The sequence below is a fragment of the Magallana gigas genome, chromosome 4 (assembly GCF_963853765.1).
Source record: "Magallana gigas chromosome 4, xbMagGiga1.1, whole genome shotgun sequence".
Taxonomy (NCBI): Eukaryota; Metazoa; Mollusca; class Bivalvia; order Ostreida; family Ostreidae; genus Magallana; species Magallana gigas.
This window is the reverse complement of record NC_088856.1, coordinates 40,649,118-40,672,738: the sequence shown is the minus strand read 5'-3', so window position 1 is coordinate 40,672,738 and position 23,621 is coordinate 40,649,118. Positions and strand designations below refer to the sequence as shown.

Genomic DNA, 23,621 nt, shown 5'->3' with positions numbered 1-23,621 from the left:
TTATCGCGTACTTGCATATTTCTTATTACATATGAGGTGGGTCAGTCCGCCGTCACATTATGTTCGCCGTTGCCTTTTTTTTCTAAAAAAAAAATCGTCACGTTATGTCCACCGGTGGACATACGTATACATGTAACTCTGAAAAATAACAGTGGCGGCGGACAGAACGCGTCGTATAGTGCCGAATTTTTTATTAAAAGCATCAGAAACAATTCTGTTTTTTGCGTGGAGAACAGATTATGCATCCGTTTAATGCATATCTTAAAAATTAATCCAAATGAATGATTTGTTATCAGATTTGATATTTTACGTCAAACTGTTGGATTTGATGCGACGGCGAATAAATAAAAAATAGATAAGTACATCATTCATGTACATAAAGTATCAGAAGTTGTCCTAGGAATTAATAGACAAATATTCAGCAGCACATGGACCTACATGTAAGATGCGTCATACCCCGCCTCTCGAAAGTTTCTTATTTATAAGATATAGCTTCATAAACATTCTTGTGGGTGCTCAGTCAGTTCATCTCAATCGTATTTTTGTAAGGTACATACTTTTTTTTAATAATTGCTTCTAAGTTTTGACAATTATTCAACTGAAAAGATATATATTTATATTCATTGAGTTATAAGTCACTTTCCAGGAGCATGTTTCATTAGAACATCGCAACGTAATGTAAATTACGTAAAATTCAGCAATATCTGAGAATTTCAAAATAATTCCGTGCTAGAAGCTCAGCAAAGAGGGAGGTCATTCATTAAATAATTACAAACACCTGTAAGATCACTTTCTTGGTCGGCACAGCGGGAGGCTACATTCTGTTGAATTCGCTGAGTCTTCACACCAGCGGGAGGATAAATATTGCTGACCTTGTGCAGGACAAGAGGAACCGCGATTTGTGTCTCCTTATCTCATCTCAAAATATCCTCTATATCCTAGCGACCTTATCTTGTGTGTTTACAATTTGAAAAATATTATATGACCTAAATCCTTCTTGAAGTTTTTTTCGAATGATATTTGAAGAAAGTGCTAAGAATACTAAGTATATATTTTGGTTATATACATGCATATGTTTTCTTAGTGGCATTTTTCAGCAATGTGATATGAGTGTCTCAACAAAAAGCAAAGGAACGCTTAAATATTGCTAACTGATTAATTCAAATAAATACAAAAAATGTTGATTTAAACAGTACCCTTCAAAACATGTCTCTTTGTTATGATACTTTGTACTCAAAATAGATGAACAATCCGATTGATATGAAAGAACCCATTCCAGTTACCAGACACTTAATTCATGATAAGCTTTTAAAGCAATTTATGTACGATATGATGACTTTGTCCCCCAAACTCTTCATCATCAAACAATAAGTAAAATTCAGACACCCCCATCCTCAGGTTTTTTTCTCTTTGATGCATTCAACTCTTTCTATTTGACAAGTTTTCATTTGAATCGTAACGAAATGTAATTTAACGAAACGAAAACTATTTTAAAAAATCGGGCCCGCCTGTGAAGCGAAGAAATCGAACTTTATCCGATGAAATTCTCCGCTTCAAAAATAGCATTCGGTGTCGGCCAACAGTAGACAGGGGCGGCTTTCCTGAGTCTGTATGTAAGGTCATGGTAATTATAGTTAACCCTCCCGAGAGAGAGAGAGAGAGAGAGAGAGAGAGAGAGAATTATTCAGTGCTCTTGGATGTCGTAAAATTCCCACATAGACACATGTCAAAGTCAGCAAGATCGGCGAGAGAGATAAAGAAAGGACCAAAAAATTCATAGATAATTTGCAGAGAGAGAGAGAGAGAGAGAGAGAGAGAGAGAGAGAGAGAGAGAGAGAGTATTGATCTAATAAAATTTCTGTTTATTCTAGGTGAAGATTGTTTAGAAAATTTATGACAATTAACTGTTTGTAACGATTTAATCCTAGATTAGGATTAACAAGTTTCCCTTTAAGGTTACATGTAGTTTATCATCATGAATAAAATGCTGTATTATGGACTAGCGTGGTTCATAAAAGTAAGTCGGAAAAACTTGTAAATCAGGGACCAATGATCGCATAATTGAAAAATATTGCGCTTATTTTTAGCACTATTCAACAAATAAATACAGTTAAATGTAGCTAGATATAGTATTCTATTTATTTTGAATTTGAAATGCACGGCACAGTCAACAAATAACGGTTGCATAAAGACTTCCTGCTGTGCCTTCCTCTGAAACATTATACCATCAAGGAAGGCTGGGTGAATGGGGTCATGCACAGAACAGTTTACAGTACGAATGATCAACATTCTAAAATAGGACATACGGATTAACAACAACGGAATTTTGAATTACCACGAAATAAAATGATTCATCTGTTTGAATAATGACCGAAATATTGGATATTGTGTGTGAAAGAGAAGAAAAGAATTATATATATATAGATGCCGATGGTTGGATACATGAAGAAAGAAAAAAAGAAATAAAGACAACAAATGAAGTCGGCCTAGTTATGGTAAGTAATACACTACATCAACATGAGTACTTGGAATATTTTTGTGAATATGTTACTTAACCGTGTCCACAATTAACTGCAGAAAAAATGCGAAATTATGACGATTGCTAAAGTTATTGAAGTATATAAACATTACAAATGTAACAGCTATATCTGTATCATTGACCTGGCCTTTATACAAGTACCTTGTAGCTAAAGCACGTAGCATCGGGGGTGAGGGTGGAGTAGGGATAAGGGTGGCAGCATCCCCCCTGCTTTTATGCGCAGTAAACAGTTTTTTAAATCTACATATAAAGAGGGAAATTAAAATGGAGTTGTCTCCCCCTTTTTTGGGAGAATGTAAAAGGAAGTTGATGTTTTATGAAGTTATAGATATGCTATGTTCTGACCCCCCCCCCCCCCCCCCCCCCTTCCCACGGATTAGGATTTTTATGATTTTGAAAGTTCCTTTTTTTTTGATTGTCAAGATTTTTTGGATGAGTTTGCCACCACACACTTTCAATAACGATGATACGTGCCTGTAACTGCTGTCATAATGGTCTTTTAAAAATATTAAGTGTTTTTGATTTTATTTGTTCTAAATGTAAGTCTTAAACACGCGCGAAATAAATACTAGACCGATAGATGACATACTGATGTCTCAAAACCACATTTCTTCAAAGAGAAAAGAACGAGAAGGTGCAAAGGAAGGTGCACTAGTCTATCCCTTTGCCTGACGTAATAAATGGGTTGGGTTTGATATATATGATATCAAAAAATATATTCAGCGATATGCTCTCCTTGATATTTTCCTTAAACATAATTGAATGATTTCAGCATCTCCGGATGTCACTTGCGGGATCCAACACGTTATCAAAGAGGAGATAAAAGTTTCAATGAATATGAAGTTTAATTATAAAAATTAGATTTATGTACAAATTAAATTCACTGACCATATGCAAAGTGGTGAACAATGGAAAAAATATGTAGGGATTTCCATTGAAAAAGAATAGTTAGTCACTAGTGTAAGTATATACATAGCTATTTTTTTTCTATAGTTTCAGTGCAGTGAAATTAAATTATAATATGCCTAAAAAATATTTTCTCATTTACAAAAATAATCAGGAAAATGATGGGAAAATACATAAGGAGACAGGAATGATCAATCAAACTAAATCATTATATTTTAACCACTATGTTCGCTTAGCCAAGATAACTTACATGCAAGTGAAGTATTGTGTTTGTTCACACGTATAAATGACGACACTTGATCTGCACGCGAATTTAGCTTAACTTTTTCAGAGGTCGATTAACGGTTTTTAGAGATATTACGAGGCCTTTAAAGCAAAAACTTGTCTAGAGATATCGATGGTACTTATCATATCCACAGACCTTGTGAAAGTAAGCTTCAGATTAATGAGTTTAAAAATTAGCTTTAGCTATTAAGCCACATGAATTGCAACTTTTCAGCACGTAAACAACTATAACTATTATTACTAAAAGAGAAGACCCAGAGACGACAAACTCATTCAAAGACAGCAATAAATAAGTAGGATTTTGCATGAATTGAATCGTGTTGCTATATTAACATGTAGACCCATATTATGATAAAACCTTTGAATTACTAACATTTTTCTACCCTTTCACGTCCAAAAAAACAAAAACAAATAACCGTTATAATTCGGAAAATGTGCAAAATTGATCGATGGAATTTTCATTCTCCGTGTGCGCCCAGATTCCCGCCGAATGTACATCTTAAGCGCCCACTTTCTTTAACAGATTTAAAATTAACATACGCGCAAATATGATTTTGTTTTGTCACCTGATGCACTCAGTAGGCCAATATGGTCATGCAGTGTTAATATACACGTAAAATGGTTGAAACTCTTCTTCTTTTTCTCTACTGAAACTGAATGAATTTTAAGAAAGACTATAAAGTCCAAAATTATGAATTCAACAACCACAGGGTAGGGTTTCCTATCGCTTGGTGTGGCTAGAATTCGCATTATCGGGTTTAGGAATTTTTTTCTACAATTTTCGCTACCTTCATATAACCTGTATGAATCATCAAAGTAAGCATACCTCGTTTCTGTTTGTATAAACATCATTCTTTTAACAAATTGATCAAATGATTGTCAAAAGTAATTAAAAACTATTTAAATTACAATTCATATACATCAGTAAGATGTATATGTATATATGATTATTTCGTGCAGTCCGTGATTTTTCCTATGTCAATAGGTTTTGACCAATTGATAAGAGGGTTGGGTAGATTTCAGTTATGTAAGTGTATACGTAGCTATATATTTCATAAAGGATGACTGCACTTGGCGCCGGGTTTTGGGCCCCTTTTGGTCGCTTTTGTTGCGTTTATTTCTTAACCTAGTTCCACTTTTGTTAAAATTGTTAAAGAGTCTAGTCAATTTCCAACTTGACTGTGATACATTAAGCTCTTTCTATGTTTTTCTCCTTATAACTTTCGAAAAAAGGAGATGTTTTGCTTATCTGCCCTTGATCAAACATACGATTGATATTAATATCCATGAGAGGTAGAGCTGACTATCAGAATGGTACTTATCATGAATAACAATGCCATGTATAAAATTCATGTGATCACTCTTTCACCATAACCCTAACTATTCTATATGGTACAAGTATACTATTTAATATGGTTTCAACAATTAGACCACGCCTATGTAAGTACATGAGACTTTAAAAGGACTTGGACACAATTTCAGATGAAAATTTTATTTTTGATTTGTATACATAAAATAGTTTTCTTGTGTATTTTGAACGATTTACCCAGATTTGAATGTTAGAAGTCATGTTACAAGCGAGAGACAGAGGAAAAAATCGTTGTTATGTAAACAAAGCTCAAGTCTTATATTTGCTTACAAATAATGTGAAGTAAAGAAAATACAATTTCTTTGACAAAATAACTTGTGGAAACAAGATAAACTCATTCAATTGACTCATAAATAATTTTACCAACACCAAAAAGTAACATTAGATTGAAACATATCATTATAACACATATTTAAACAATAACAAGGCTCAAGCTTTGTTTACAAAACATTTTTACCTCTGTAACTCGCTTGTAACTCGATATTGGACTTTCATATTTTGACAAAGTATTAAAAACACGCATACTGATTATTTTAGACATTAAATATGACAAATTATATTTTGAGAAATTTGAGCCTAAATCGTGTCCAAGTCCCTTTAAATCAATGCTTGACAACTTAACGTTCCTGAAAATATTGTCCTAGTAAGCACACAAAATGCTATCTTTCACGTCATGTGATAAAATTTTGTATTAACAGTTACTTGAGGCGAGAAATCACGTGATGATTTATATAATATACAACATGTATCAACCCTTGGTTACAACGGGGAAAGCGGAAGTAAGAAGAAGCAGTTTTTTCTCATTTAAACCATGAGCGCATGTTTGTTTATTAATCTCCCTTTGACATAACTTTGATGATGCAAATATACAACTACTGTTAAACGTAAAACAATAGACAAACATGCGCTGATTTTGTATGAAGTCAGTGTAAAAGTGGGCGTCCTCATTATTGTATGGATATTCAAGAAATCGTGATGACCCCCGCCTATAGAACAAATTCGTACTTGTTAACACATACTTTTATTTAACGCAATTACGTAAAATTGCAGTTTAGATGTTGACCATTTCTGCAATTGAAAGAAAATTCTTGTTTTAAAAGTTTATTTTCTCGCAAACATTGCATGTCCTTAAGTGCAGTCATCCTTTCTGTTAAAATTTGAGGTAATCATACTCGGTGGGTGTAAATATATAGAAAATTAACAATTTCCTACCCCATACACTGCATAATATGTTATAAAAAGATTTTTGGACTTAAATGCCAGATATTTTCATAAATATACATATATGGTTGTTTGTATTTCTATCAAAGTGTAAGACTTAAGCTATGTTGTCTAATATTCATTGTTATACTTTCATGTTAAATACTGAAATCTGATTGGTTAAGACGCAGTTAATAATATTTACTATTACCCTCAGCGTAAGCAACGCACTTGGCAACGGGTAACATTAAAAAATGTTACATGCGCAAAAATTATGCGCGTACGGTTCGCTGTAGAATTCACGTTATTCCTATATAAAAGCAGTAAAATTTTCTTAAAAATTTTAAAAAAGACATTCAGTATAACAAAATAAATAGTGCCTGTTTGGGAGGATAACAGTTGAAATTGACACCCCTCGAAAACCATTGTCAACCTCCGCTTCGCGTCGGTTGACAATGGTTTTCTCGGGGTGTCAATTTCAACTGTTACCCTCCCAAACAGGCACTATTTATATAATATACTGAGTATAAGATGCAGAAGAAGTACATGTACGCAGAAAAAGAATATCACTGTGACATAATCTGTATAATTTGATTACAATGTAACATTAGGTAGAGAACTGTGCAGTGATAAGTTGCAATATCTTTTTGTTTGAATAAGTGACATCGCCAAGTAGAATAGCCAGGCGTTTGATGGCAAGTTGCCTTGTCGGTTGTAAGGTCTGTTGACGTTAAAATAACCACGAAGCAAACGGAATATTTGTATGTATTGAATGAAAGCTTTTTCGTTTGTCTAAGAGGCACTCGGTAGCTGCCATTATTACGTAATTCTTTCTCGCATTTCGTATAAAACTCGGGTGAAGCGGGTACGGACTGAGACGCCTGGTCATGGTCTAATAAAATACAATGTGCTAAGGAAGAGCCGAATTCTGTTTTTAGATATGTTGATACGAGAAGTAATGCAAATTAAGTGAAATATGAAGCATTATACCATTTTTATTTTCATTTAATCCGGTACAAATGCTCCCCGGCCCCTGGATAATTGGAGGGGTTGTTTAGTTAAAATATGTATTCAATAGCCATCTTCATGAAACAATACCTATGTAAAACTCTCTTTTCAGCAAAAAAATTAGGAAATATTATTTACAATCATGAGAGACTAGCACTTTTTAAAACATTTATTGATTACATATTGATTATTATATATTGTCATTATTTATATACGAAACTGAAACTGAGTACCTAGTTTTTTTATGCAATTTTGTTCGTTTTATCAACATTTTATTGATTATTTCAAACTTCAACGCATGACCTCTACATTGACTTTATGTTATTATATTTTCTTTCATTTTCTCTGTACCTGAGCTGACAAAATCAAGTAAAATCATATGTGAAAGTTTATCATATAAAAAAGAAAGTTGAAAATTTCTTTCCATTTTCATAATTATCCAGTAAAGTAATTAGTTTTGTACTTTTTTACAGATCGCTGTGTTGGTTTACACATAAAATCCCCGTGGCACAACCTCCATCTAGAAGCCTGAGGAGGAAAGATACACTATGCGTATGTCGATAATTCGAGAACTCTTTAAAACATGACCAGAAAGTAGTATCGGTGATTTTCTAGGGGATAATAATCAACGAATTATTAAAGTGATGAATAGTGACGGGGACTAGTTTATTTACAACACCTACCATCGGTGGAAATCCTTATAAGTTGCACCTAGGAGTTAGTGATGATAATTGTTGCTTTTATCTTTTATAATATAATTCTTTTTTGTCATTCATAATCCCGTTAAAAAGGAAAACGTATTTTGACCCACAGAAAGAGCAGACTCCGACAAATCTATATTTTTATTTGACTGATAAACAAAGTGTTTTTAGGGATTTTTTGTGTGTGCATGCACCAGCTATGTAATCTATTTTTGGTTAATAAGTCATCGTAGATCCACCAAGTACGTAAATCTAAAGTTAAAGTGCTTTTTTTTGGTGAGTCCAACAAGGTAAATTCATTCCACTAGTCTGCATCAGCGAAAACTAAAAATATGTTAATGTGATCTTTCTGGTGGATTCACCAACTTTCTTGTCTTGTATAGAAGCTAAAATGTTCATCTTTTTTGGTTGCCAAGCCTGCTCTATTTAACACAGCGAATTATTAACAGATTTTAATCTTTTAAAAATTCTTGGTGAGTCCACCAATCTGGAACTCTAGTTACATTTCACATTTCGCACAATTTTATATTGGTGGATCCACCAAGTATTGAAATAGCGACAGCATTTTTCAATTTGGACAAGTTCCTAAAATTTGTTCAGTGTAGTATTTATATATTGACATATTATTGACATATTAGAACATTTTCACCTCTTTGACTATTGGTGGAATCACCAAACAATGTTTGCAAAATTGCGTATTTTTAGGCATTCGAAAGTTTTTGTTTTTATCAAATGTTCTATTATTGCTTTTGTAGGCGGGTTCACCAATTCTTTGAATGAAATACAAAACTGTATGCAGACAAATTCACAATTGATTTTTGGTGGAACCACCAGGGGCCTGTGTGAATGAGATATTTTATGCTTTTCAAAATAATAGAATTGCCAATATCTTATTATTGGTGGACCCACCAAGTTTATTTGAAAGTGAGATAGTCGATGAATAAAATTGGTGGAATCACCAGGGTCCTGTGTATTTGATATATTTGATGCTGTTTTAAATAACAGAATCGCCATTATCTTATTATTGGTGGACCCACCAAGTTTTTCATAAGTGAAACAATCGATGAATGAAATTGGTGGAATCACCAATATTATGACTGTCATTGTGGAATATGAAGGTTTAAAGATACTGTAAAATGTGCTTTTGTGTAAAAAAGATGGTGGGTTCACCAATTTATGTTGTGTTCAACGACCAAAATGAATAAAATTAATGTTCATTTCTGTTTTTGCATTGTGTTCATTTTTCATTTTGCGCTGAAAAAAAGAGGACACGAATAGAAAATCCTCTTTCTTAATAGAAACAGTTATAAACAGAACAATATTTTGATAGATTCTCATAGCACTGTATCTTTTTTCCGCTTTTTTAAAAATTATACTATATATCTTACACTTAATTCACAAACTTATTTGCTTTACTTATTATATCGATTACTGATGATTTACAGAAAGGGAGAACAAAAAGTCAGAATCGGGTTCGTTTTATGAATTCAGATTAAAATCAAAGGACCTCGTACCCCAGTCTGATTAAAACCAACCCCGCCCCCTTATTCTTACATTCGTCTGTACGAGTTAAGATAACGTGGTTGTTTTTATCAGTCTGCTCGTACATGTACCCATACCACATAGACAGCCCTCTATAAAGGTAAAGTAGGCCAGAAGGTTTAGCTTAACCAGGAGTCTCGTATTTTCTCACTCTGATCTCGGGGCGTCACCAGGTTTCTTTTCTACAGACCTAACGGTAAATTAGAATAATTTTGTTTGATACAATTGTAAAATCATAGCATCTATTTCTCATGACGGTATAGAAGTTTACATATTTCCTAGCGTAATATTGGATTTACATGTAGTTCAACATTATAAGTGTTTTAGTATATATGTATGTAATATTTTCATTGTACTAAACCGAAAGTAGTGGCCATTTTTATAATGATATAGTGCCATGGTCAGATATCCAATTTTATTAAATTCTTCCATTTGTTTTGCACTTGTGATTGATGTAATAAAAAAAAACGATTTGTAAAGGGAAGCTATTTACCATATGATATACCGGCATTAAATTTTTGGTTCTACATAAAATAAAAATTAAAACATGTACACAAAAAAAAAATCCGGATTCGGGCATGTACATAACTATAGTTCTTATTATAATAAATATATTTATATAAAAGTAATGCACTTTCAGACGTCTTCGCACTTATGTATGTATGGCAGCTATTATACATGTATATGGTATTACATGTTAATAATTTGCAAAGATACCAGTATACATTTTACATGTGCGTGCACATTTAGTTATATTTACAGATGGTATTTGACTTGCATAAACAGAACAATATTTTGATAGATTCTCATAGCACTGTATCTTTTTTTCAGCATTTTTAAAATTATAATATATTACTTACACTTAATTCACAAACTTATTTGCTTTACTTATTATATCGATTACTGATGATTCACAAAAAGGGAGAACAACAAGTCAGAATTAGATTTGTTTTATGAATTCAAATTAAAAAAGTACCTCGTACCCCAGTCTGATTAAAACCAGCCCCACCCCCTTGTCCTAACACCCGTCTGTACGAGTTAAGATAAGGGGGTTGTTTTTAATCAGTCTGCTCGAACATTACCCATATCACATAAAAGATAAAGTAGGCCAGAAGGTTTATCTCAACCAGAAGGTAAATTACACAAGTCTCGTATTTTTTCACTCTGATTTTAGGGCGTTACCACGTTACCTTTCTACAGACCTTACGGTAAATTAGAATAATTTTGTTTGATACAATTGAAAAATCATAACATATATTTCCCATGACAGCGCAGAAGTTGACATATTTCCTACCGTAATATTGGATTTACACGTAGTTAATGTACATTAATATTAAAGTATATATATGTATGTAATATTTTCTTTATACTAAACTGAAAGTAGAGGCCATTTTCATAGTTATATAGTGCCAAGGTCAGATATCCATTTTTTTTTTAAATCTTCCATTTGTTTTGCACGTGTTAATAAATCAACTATAATTGACCGTTTTTTATGCAAACAAATAATTGATTTGTAAAGGGAAGCTATTTACCTTATAATACACCGGCATTATATGTTTTGCTCATTAGTATATAAATATTAAGACATGTACAATAAGAATTCCGGATTCGGGCATGTACATAACTAAGATAGATAAGTTAATAATACGGAATGGACAAATAAATTGCATCTACCTCAAAGTGTGACATTACAGTGTATACATGTACCGGAATGTCATAATTCCTATATGTATCTGCTGAAGTCAGATTATATAAGGAATAAGGAATCGTTCTTTGAGTATCATACAGTGATAATTTCGGACGGGGCGTATTCAAATCCAATAAATCCCAAAGTAGATTTGACCACGCTCCGACCAAAATTATCACTTCATAATATTCAAAGAATGATTTCTTATTACTTATTGTTACCCCAGTCCTGATGCTAAAAACAAGAAGAGGAGAATTCTGTAGTTACATTTATTTGGCGGGTTTCAGCAGATATCAGAGTTATAACCTATCACAAACAATCACTGAATTTATAAACAATCAACTCAATTTGTCTATGGGATTTACAAAATAAACTGACTAGAATAAAAGACTAGAATAAATGGATAACTTACTGATATGTTCATATAAACTGTCTTAATAAATTTTAACAATCGTGTCATTATGTCTGAGAATTTAAACTAGTAGTAATACACAAAATATGGAACCTCTCGTGTTTGTGTACATTTATCTCAAACCGGAAACAGTTTACGCAAGCTAAAACCTAAACCTACACGATAAAACTCACTAAATTCCGGAACATATTTACCATGTACATTTTCAAGAAAAATATAAAAGTAGTCTTTACCACAAAATTTTCCGTATCTACCCTATTGATATAATGTACATATTCATTGAAAATACTTTTATGATAACCAATTACTGCTCTTTAACTAGATCGATAGACACGTGACTAGGTACATATACATATATGTGCTACCTTCGCAAAATGCATCTTAAAAGGTACAAAATGTTTTACAACAATTCTATTGACATGCATGTTTACACATAAACATATTGTCAATCAAGAAAATAGTAATGAACATGGATCACAGGGGCATCGTATCCGCTCTACACTCTATAACATATATATAACTAGAGCAGAGCTCGTGGCAAAGCCACGAGTAGGTCTTCCGTTGTTGCTGCGAGTTGAAAATGTATGTGATATGGTGTCAATAATTTATAATGACTAAACTTTCAGTTCTGCTTTTGTTATAAAAATGTGTTGTGTTTGAAAGCCTGTATATAAAACGTGTTTTGAAAAAGAAAGAAAGAAAATGTTTTAGGAAAACTATCTGTCGAACACAGTTTATGTAATCGTTTCAAACATTCTTTAAAAAATGAGATGTTTAATGGCGAGTTAAATTTTCAGAGGGTAGCAAGCATTGTTACATGTACTCATGAATCATGTGAGGAATTGTGTTTTTGGGAGTTGATTTTAATAAACTCTCCTATGCAGTTACTCTAGCATACCGAAACTGAAACTGTGTTTGCACAAATCATCGCCGCTGACAAGACTTAGTTCTTGAAAATAATGAAGTATTTTTTTAAAGGAAACTTTTTTTAAAAATACCTTGGAAATAGTCAGATTTTAAATGGTAGGAACAATTTGAAGTTTTTTTAGTCGTGTGTATTCCTACGCCAGAGTTCAATATATAGTCTCGTTCAACCATCGGCTGTCTCCTTACATCTCCGGCAAGTAGAGAGTCAGTCTATATTTAGAGGTCGCATCATCAAGCTATCATGTGACCTGGTATCTCTTACTTGTCGGAGATTAACGGAGACAGCCAAGCATCTGGTTGAACGAGACTAGAGTTAATTATTGGTTGGATCCATACAATTTTTGAAATATTTGGAATACCAAAACATAGTTTGATGAAATCAATTCTATTTTAAAATATTACACAACATGATTCATTAGAGGTTTTCTCAAAATTCTAGTCGGAACAGTCAGAGAATTCATATTATAAAAATGTGCATAATTCAAATGAAGATTATAAACTACTTGCCAAGCAAACTAGCATATCGTTGATTTTAAAATAAATAATATTCGATAAAATCAACTCTCGTCAGTACATCAGTACTTTGATTTAAAGACCGAACCCGCCTACAAAACACGTAACCTTTTCTCTAAGATAACTTCTTTATTTAAAAATATTTCTAAATTTTTGAAAACTATGTGCAAGTTTAGAATTGTTGCGTGATGACAAAATTTACAGACCCTGAAACTTACTACTACACCAAAAAACGTGCGACTTACTTGCGAGAAACGTTTCGTGTAAACCGTTTAGCGTTTCGTGTGATTGTGAAGCGTTTCGTGTAAACCGTTTAGCGTTTCGGGCAAAGCGTGTAAATCGTTTCGGGCAAAGCGTGCGAGAACCGCGTGAAACATTTATCAGATTTCATTCGGAACTCACAGACACTTCAATTCACTTTCAATTGATGAAAGGGAATATATCCAAGATATCTTCATTGAACAATTTTCACTCATAAAATTTCACAGGAACGAAAACAATTTTTTGACGGAGATTTATAATGGGAAATGTTTACATCTTTTCTCCATTCGGAAGTACTCGGGATACCTCGCGCAATATTTAAACGTTATCATCCGGGCTTATTAATGGCTGATGCAATGCAAAATCCCCGTAGACTTTCAATATTGGGATGTGTATTGAAACCTGAAGCGATAGAGGGGGCGTTTCAACACATATAATCTGGACATTTTTCATATAAGTGGACGAACGTAGTTTTAGCACAAAGGTATTTACTATTATTGAAATATCAAGCAAAAAGTGGTGGAAGAAAAAACTCGGGACATAGTATATCTTATAAATTTATGAAACTTTGAAGTGTTTTGAAATTCTCTAACCAGGGAACAACGATGTATATATATATAGATCAGTAATAGGATAAGGTAATGTCAAACATCGAAGACTGTACGAATATTTAAGAAACTGTTTTTATTACAAGTGTTACCGTTAATAATTAAATCAAAGTTTGCCGAATCTTCCTGGAATTAAACATAGGTTGTAAATTTACTTTGTATAAAATCTTTCTTCATGGTTACTCAGTGTGAAACATTCTTTACCTTAGACGTTTTACTTTTCCACTAAGCATCCGCCTTCGTTGCCTTTCCTTTACACTACATCTAAATTCATCATGTTCATAAGTGATTACTCGTTTGCATTTTAAAATATTTAATGTCCGTATTCTCGGACTCCATGCTAGGAAATTTAGTTGAATATAAGCTACGTCATTCTTATCCATGTGCATGTTGTCGACGGCGCGCGGCCAAAGAAATTTTCACAATCGTTCTTTAAAAAGCTTTAAAGTTATACACTATAGGATACACATGTAATTTTTATATGCAGACCTTAATTAATTTGTTTGCAAGTTTATAACTAATGATTATTCCTTTATCGGCACCACTTATAATTTACTCAACTCTCTCTCTCTCTCTTTTCTTTCTCTCATTCAAGTCACGAGCGGCAATGTCTTAACTCCGCCCAGCTACGATCTGATCGGACAAAGGTCAGTGAAAACATTAGGTAGAAACTTTTCTGGAGTAAACCCCTATTAAACGCTTCAATGTACTTCGCTGTAACTTAAACGATCATGTTTTGATAAGCATATATATTTTTTTATTTATTCACATCGATAACTCTTACTGAGACCATTCGACTTTGTACAAGCAGCACACATAACCTCGGACATCGGGTGTCTCCTGCACCTGGCTGAACCTGTCAATCAACCTCTGTGTATTTGTTTTCATTGGATGGTCAAGCGTCTCTTTCTTTGTCAATAGCCAATCGAAAATTAATGACTTCAAGGTAATTGGAATCAGTATTTGATGAAGCATACAATTCAAATGACAAAATTTTTATTATCTGAAAATTATTTAAACCACTGTTAATGGAAAACAAAGAGTCTTAGAAGTAATTAACACACAGGGATTTGCCTACAATGTACACAGTCACGCAATTACTAGTAATTATTATGGGAATCTTTACGCATGGTACTTAATTCGAACAGATTATAATAATCTATACACTGTACGCCGTTACACATGTACGAAGCGCCGGTAATATATACGAATATTGAGTCAAAAATTTAAATCATTTTTATTTCTTGTTCTTTTCAATACAATGTGAAATTACTTTCAGAAAAAAATTCCGAAATACTAATTACAACTTTCTTTTTTGTGTAATCATTTGAATTTTTTCTGGGTTCATGTATATATGTGTACAGAACATACTTATTTACGCGCGAATGACACGACATAGGAAAAAAAATAATCGGTTGTTCGTAGAACATTTTTATCTTACGAATGTGACTAATTTAATTTTAAATATTTTTCAACATTATCAATGTAAATAATATCAGGTGTATTTACTGTTTGTGGTTTTACATCGTAATCTCTGAAACCAATAAAAATACTAATGTTAGCAGAAAAATCAAATCCCGCCGAATACTGAAATACCGATTTCAGTTAGCAATCATACGGATTTTATTTTTGGTATTGACTATTGAGTTACTGTAACTTTTTTTCTGGATGATTTTATTATTTATTATTTATGTAAAAGCACCATTCCAACAGTTACTCAATTATATAACAATTGATGATCTGGGGCTATATATATGTTCCGAGCTGTGTGCGCTGAAGCGACACAAGATTCTCGGTCGCATGTGGCGATTGAATTTACACAGACTGACCGAATAAACAAACGGGTGGGAATATGAAACAAAATGTTACACATGAGAAGAAGCCACCAAAAATGATTTTCGATAGATCTTGATATCGTTTTGACAATTAAAAAAGTCCAGCGCGAGCTCCTGTCAGCGGGGCGGGAGGGGGCAGCAATGAGTTCGCTTCTACAAAGAAACGAACGACCATGTAGAAAAACTACAGAAGTGTTTAATATGTGACCGATAGAATCTAATCTAAAGTTGTTTAAAATTCATGTGAATTGTTTTTTTAAAAATCATCGAATGCCCCAATTCAGGACATTTTTTATCGTGCTAGCACCTACTGCAAACATGTTACATGGAACTTTGATTATAATTTGATTTTTAAACTACCTGTTTATCTTTTCATCTTAAACGAATATAATAGTTGAAAAAATAATAAAATATAGTTGTGTCCGTGCAAAATATGAAACATGAACGCGCGATAAGGTACACATGTAGAAGAACACGAACCGACCCCGGATTACTTGGCGCCGGTTCTCCTCAGCCATGTGCGAGGGATGATCATCATTTAAAGGTTTATTATTTGTGTGTGTGTGGGGGGGGGGGGGGGGTTGATTTAAAGCATTATTTGTGCAGTTTCTAAAATATTTTACATAAACAAACTAACCATTAATTTATGTCTTAAATGTACGATGTTTACGATTTGGAGTAATATCGCTCATTAATATTCATTTACACTCAAATGTTCAATTGAATAAATACAAGATGGACAAACTTTTATAGGATTAAATTAAAACAGTTCCTGTTTTTACGGCTATATTAACTCAAACACGTTCATATGCATGTAAGTGTGCGTCGCAGTGTGAGAATCTTGTGTATTAAAACCCGCTTAATAACCGCTAGGTAGTGCAGCCGTGGCTGATCTCATCGGCCGTTGGCGAAGGATATATTACGTAAAGGTATATGTACAACGCACAGACAGGCACAGTTCAGAGCCCAGGAAGATTTGAAAAGTTTGCAGTATAATGACCATACTCTATCAAATAAAAGTTATTTATTTTAAACTTAAAACCCACAATTGATCTGTGTCTATTATTGCTTTAGATTGAGATTGACATTGCTTTTATTAATTAACTGAACGATTTCTTAAATGACACCCAATCGTTTAATCCATAAAAAAATTGTGTAATCAAAACGAAACCAATTATCGAGTTCGCGGCTAAATAAACTCATACATGTATATGAGAGACACAGCTCTCGTGTATTAGATAACCGCTGACCGCTACAGCCGCGAGCATGGTGACCGATTTTCTCGGCCACGGGCGAGGGAGAGCTTACGTAATGGTACACACACACACAGCTCTGATTCAAGGTAGATTTTAAATGCATGGAGTTAATAAATAAAATGTAATGCATATAGTTTTTTAATTCCATATTTTGTGGTTAAATAGAAAAGAAAAAGAATGTTTTGTTTTCCAATTGCCGTTTTTATTGATTGTGCACTATAAGAACTTAACAACAATGACTTAAACTCCTTAAAAAAGCATGTACTCCAACAAAAAAAAATTCTTATAAATTAATGCCTCCTGTATAAACCAGCATACTTTCTGCGGCAACTTTATGCCAGTTGTACGCACAAAGACTTTCGTTAACTTGTCTAATGAAAACAGGTACATGTCAACATGTAAAGCTTTTTACACTCATACTACACACATCACTTACAAAATAATATTGTTACGACCTTTATGAGATCCCAACAAACAACTTTTCCAGCGACATCCATATCAAAATCCTAACCGTTTTTGAGTTATTAAGCAAAAACTTTAAGGGGCTATTGGCCCTTAATTTAAGGGGCCAGCCCTTTTTTATTGGTGTCAAATGAAAGCCCTTGATATTCTGCACAACTTTAATTCTACATGTCTTAACAAAATATTTTTCGTTAAAAAGATATAAAGGAAAATATGTCTAAATTTTTGCACTTTTTGGAATCCTGTTTTTTGACCCCCTACCTTTTCCTAAATAAGGAACGTAATTCAAAAACAAAAACCGATGTATACAACTTCAATGTCTTTGTTATTCAAATTCGTTGGATTCCCATTCCCTGCTATCATAGTCTCGGAGCCTTTGTCTGGAAACCAAAGGCCCTAAAAAATTTTAAAAGGGGAATAACTCGTTAACGGAAAAGGAATTCTAACTTCTATGAATTGATGAAGATAGTGTTTTGTAGAGTCCATTAGCCCTGAAAATTTGAGCAAAATCCGTTCAGAAATGAGCACGATATGAAGCCTCAAAGTTCGCGTCTAGGAAGAAAAAAAAAAAAAAGAAAAATAAGAATAATCTTAACCCGCACAATAATAGAAAGGTCTTCCGTTGGAAACGGAAGACCTTAATAATACACAAGGGAAGAATCGAAAGTAGCACACGATTTGTAAACAATGTCAAAAAACAACTTACTTCACAAAAGTTACGCAAATCCTCGCACACAATGTTGCAAATGTTGTCAAAAAACATGTTCACACTCAAATATTCCTAATAAACTCGGTAAAAAGCGTGTTTATCCCATTAAAACTGCTGTCTGCTGCAGAAACCCAATCTCTTCGCCCAAGAAAAGATAACTCTGTACCTTCTCTCTCTATATGTTCAGTAATGATAGTAGAAATTTTCGGCGGTTAACTGTAGAATGTCTAGGGAAATTTTCGTCGTATGTTACTACCGTAAAAAATTTCTACAAAAGATTAAATGATAGGAAATATATTAATTTGTTTTTAAACAATTGCATATTAAATTACGCTAATTAAAGTACATGCCAAATATATCGGAACGAATGTTAACAGAAATGTAAATTTAATATACTAGGCTAGTAATTTAATATTGACAATTAGCAGTCTGGACGGGACTCCCAAAACGGAGTTAACTCCCAAAACGGAGTCTTTGGCTCCATCATGCATTGCGGTAAAATGGCGTTTCTAATGTAAACAACGTGTGAGTTATGCCCCTTAGTTCTAAATAAATCTCTAAAATTGGCCAAAAACACGACAAAAATTAATTCTAAATTTTCCAAAATATTTCTTAACGTTTATGGGTCATATTAATGTCATAAATTCATAACCATTTACTTGTATTACGTAAAATTAATTTTTAAAATGAAAAATTCACCCAAAACTTCTATCACGCACAACTATAACTGTTTTGAAATAAATTAAACGCTTGGATATGTTTATTTATCATTGTTTGTTAAAAGTATAGTCTCATTTTAATCATTTTCATGCTAAATTATTCAATTATCTTGAATAAATATGTATTAACATGGTTTCCTAACATCGCAAATGCCGCGAGCGATTATAATTGTTTTGATGATAATTATCAGTTCAATTTAAAGAGTTATTGTGTCTAGAGTGACAATTTGTTTAATTTTCTAGGCTTTTAAACAATCAATCCTATTTTTTAAATACAAATAAGACGTTTTTAATCATCGATAGAGCAGCCAGTATTTGTTTGTAATAGAAGCTTTTTTCGTTTACGCACTTATCAATTTGTATGTTTGGTGATTTTAAATTGTAACCCAATACGAAAAAGTAAAATTTAATGCAATTTACCTTTTATTAACGATAAAATTCCATGAAAAACACAGAAATATCACTTTTTAAGCATCGTCCAAACGTCCAACTTCGAAGAGAAATAACTTTCTTAAGTGCAAATAAACCCCTATTTCGTGCAAATACGATCGATAGTAAATTATATCCTGGGTCTTTTAAAACATGTTAGAAGGCTGCCAACACATGCAGCTCTTTGCAAGACGATTTCTTGTTGACCCCATGTTTTCATCGAAAAATCGCCATATTTTGTACCAGTGCGCATGCGTAGACTCCCAAAACGGAGTCCAAAATGCCTGCAGAAATTCACTTCCGTTGACTCCGTTTTGGGAGTCCGTCTAGACTGATTAGAACAATGCTGAAATTCTTATAGGCAACGACAATTAATTTTGAAGAAATGGGTTGCAAAGACAATTAATGAATTATGAGTATTTTAATTATTGAATTAAAAAAATAATATAATTTTTTTTTATGTGAACACCAACGTAGTTTTTCATTAACATTTTAGAGAAGAAAAAAAATATTTAAAATTTCCCCAGACATTTTACATGCAGTTAACCGCCGAAAATTTCTACTATCATTACTGAACATATAGAGAGAGAAGGTACAGAGTTATCTTTTCTTGGGCGAAGAGATTGGGTTTCTGCAGCAGACAGCAGTTTTAATGGGATAAACACGCTTTTTACCGAGTTTATTAGGAATATTTGAGTGTGAACATGTTTTTTGACAACATTTGCAACATTGTGTGCGAAGATTTGCGTAACTTTTGGGAAGTAAGTTGTTTTTTGACATTGTTTACAAATCGTGTGCTACTTTCGATTCTTCCCTTGTGTATTATTATATATATGTCATAGAGTGTAGAGCGGATACGATGCCCCTGTGCATGGATTGAGGTTATAAAACCAGTTTCTTACCTAAAAACAAGAAGAGGAGAATTCTGTAGTTACATTTATTTGGCGGGTTTCAGCAGATATAAGAGTTAAAACCTATCACCCCGTATTCCGGACTTCCATGCTGGAGTTATCTCCCTTGCTACATTACATATCAATCAACAAAAAAGGGGGGTGGCTGAAGCCCCCAAGAACTACCCGTCACATTATATCTATATTGTTTTCAGTTTGTACACATTAAAACAAATTAAAACCACTATTTTGTTATGTAGCACATGCTTTGTAATTCTACGCGGCGCAGCCAATACCGTTTTTTGGTTATGCTATAAGACACACCCATTTAGTGCCACTTATGTTTTATAAAGTTATTGGGTTTTAGGGTTCATCATTGATTCGTAATGTTAATACAGACAAAGACAGTTGAAAATGTAAATATTACTCAATACAAACATATCAATTTGAGTACCTGTATGTGTGTAGGGGGGAGGGGGTGGATTGGTCTTATATTCAGAGTTGTGAATGATTTTTGATAACAAATACAATTAATAACTTAGAGGCACTTTTACCATTTCAGATGGCATTATCTGAATCCCAAGCACCACCCGACGCCCAGCATTATTTTGTGTGTGGCACTGAAGACTGTAAGAACTGCCAGTTTTACTGCAATGATTGTCACCAACCAATGTGTGAACAATGCAGAGATGAACATCAGAAGAATAAGAAAACCAAGAACCATGAAGTGGTCCATTATAAACAACGCAAACGTCTAATTCCTGTAGAGAAATGCAAGATCCACCCCACAAAAGACATAGATCTTCTCTGTGAGCAATGCCAGATCCCCCTTTGTTCTAAATGCACAGCCACAAAAGAACATCGCGGCCATGTTTTTACTGATCTAGAAATTGTCTTTGCTGAAAAGGTATCGCAATATCAAGAGGAAATTGACAAAATTCGAAATTATTTTGAGCCAGTTTCTCAAGACGTGAAAATAGAAATTGCTGGAGATGTCACAGAAATAAAGAAGATCATGGACGGTATAAGAATAGCAATGAGGGCTGAAGCTGAGTCTGTGAAAAGAATGGTAGATGCCGTCACATCAGATAATATAGAACAAGTCAACAAAATAGAACAGTCATTATTACAAACATTAAACAGCCAAAACCAAGAAATAGATGACTACATCAACTATCTTAATGATTTAATCCAAACATGTTATGGTTACCTATCTCCCTCAAAAATAGAAAATTTAACATTATCTCTCAAATCAAAAAGCCTTAAAATTCGAGCCGTGCCAGAGACATCCAAACCAGTCCCACCCGTGTTTACTGCTGGTCAACATAGCAAGGAAGATGTCGCCAAACTACTGGGTAAAATAACTGTTCCCAACACAAAAGCAGAAAACAGAAAAATAAAGCCCATGGAGACTGCCTCTACACAGTTGAAACCTACAGGGAAGCAGAGGAAACAAGACAGAGAGAAATCTGACGTGAAACAAACACTGTCTCTGTCTTCCTCTGTCACCAAGGTCAGGGAGTACACAATGCCAGGTGTTTATGGTGTATATCATATATCACTTGGTAAATCAGGCAGACTCTGGGCCAGTGATTTGAATGGTAACCTTGTCCAACTACAGAAGATACAAACCAGTGGTATCATAAATGAAGGCTACCACACAGTCACACAGGACGGGGATCTGATCTATACAGACAAACACAACAAAGTCATCAATAGGTTAACACCGCATAATACAATATCTAAATTCATTAAAACAGGAGGCTGGGTACCATCCAGCATACACTCCTCCCACATCAACGGGGACTTACTGGTGGGGATGATAAAGGATGGAGAGGCTAAAGTCACCAGGTACAACAAGACAGGGACAGAAATACAGAACATACAGAGAGACAACAAAGGACAGGGTCTGTATAGTCTACCACGCTCCATCACAGAAAACATCAATGGCGATGTCTGTGTATCAGACTATTACAAACGTGCTGTAGTGGTGGTGGATAAATCAGGACAACACAGGTTCTCCTACACAGGTCAGGGGTCATTGTTTGATCCCTATGGAATATGTACTGATGTACTCGGTCACATCCTGGTGTGCAATATATATGTATTTAGTCAAACAGTTCATCTCCTGGATCAAGACGGTCAGTTCTTGTGTCTACTACTCACATCACAACAAGGGGTAAAGCGTCCCCGTAGTGTGTGTGTGGATGATGAGAACAATCTCTGGGTGGGACAAGATATCACCAACACAGTGACAGTGTACAGGTATCTACAGTGATCATGTTACAGTGTATATCCATACAATAATTTCAAGTATGTACTATGTGTATGTTGTGAGACAATGTAACAACAACACTGAGATAGTGTACAATGACTGGTATCTGCAGTGTTCAATGAATTACATATGCATTATTTATGTAACCATGCGCATGTTTATTCGAACATGTAATATTAATTACTGTAATACATTATTTTCATTGCTGATGAGTTAGCAAATAAATATACATGTATTGCCATTTTTTTTTGTATATCTATTGAAAACTGCCTGACTAAATCTTGACAATGAAAAGCTGTCAAAAACACTTGCATTACATATGATTTTAAATTATATTATATCGAACAATAATTGGATTATTGAGAATATTTTTCAAATAATATTTTAAACACTGACATCTTAAAAAAAAATATTAATGAATTATTATTCATAAACACTGATCGCTAAAACAATAATAGATTCTTCCTTTTTACCTGTCCTAATCTATGAACTGTGAATGCTAACGCCCATTTCCCGCCTACACTTTACATCCAACAATATTTCGAAATTTCTGTCAGATATTCAAAAACAAATTTATCTACTTAAAAGTATGATCAAATTCTAATTGATTTATATCAAAATAAAATTTGTAGTTAAAGGGAAAGGTCAGGTATAACACATCTCTAGTGGAATAGATAAACAAAAGTTTGTTTAAAACATCCACCATATACTTTATCTCATGATCTCATCTTAAGCCATCACACTTGGTTTAATTATCTGGTCAGTCTTAAATCTCCTGCAAGCGCATGGAGGCTGCCATGATAGCATCTCTGTGACGTCAGCATACCACTTCGATTAACTGACCCACTTATTGTATAAAATAACTCTGCAAGAATGGCGCAAGAAAATATATTTGGGATAGTACCTTATGCACTTAAACCTGAATATACTGAAGAAGTTGAAAATCTGCCTGCCGATAATAAATCATTAAGTCCAATTATTCCAACATTAGAGGAATGGTGTTCCTGTAGACAGTTTGAGGTCATGCCCACTGCCGAGGAATGCATGTATTGTAAACATTGCGATTATACAATACAAAATATGGGAGA

The 23,621-nt window shown here is 33.7% G+C and overlaps 1 protein-coding gene and 1 long non-coding RNA gene across 2 annotated transcripts; both read left to right on the top strand.

Annotated features, from left to right (window-relative positions):
- Positions 1-2,154: 2,154 nt before the first annotated feature.
- On the top strand, positions 2,155-9,229 carry LOC117690616 (uncharacterized). Its single transcript, XR_004602545.2, has 2 exons — positions 2,155-2,495; positions 7,781-9,229. It is a non-coding gene; the product is annotated as an uncharacterized lncRNA (long non-coding RNA).
- A 212-nt stretch (positions 9,230-9,441) lies between these two features.
- On the top strand, positions 9,442-22,536 carry LOC105336452 (tripartite motif-containing protein 3). Its single transcript, XM_066083356.1, has 2 exons — positions 9,442-9,746; positions 20,821-22,536. Exon 2 carries the CDS (start codon positions 20,821-20,823, stop codon positions 22,534-22,536), a length of 1,716 nt encoding a protein of 571 aa, XP_065939428.1. The 5' UTR covers positions 9,442-9,746.
- Positions 22,537-23,621: the final 1,085 nt, after the last annotated feature.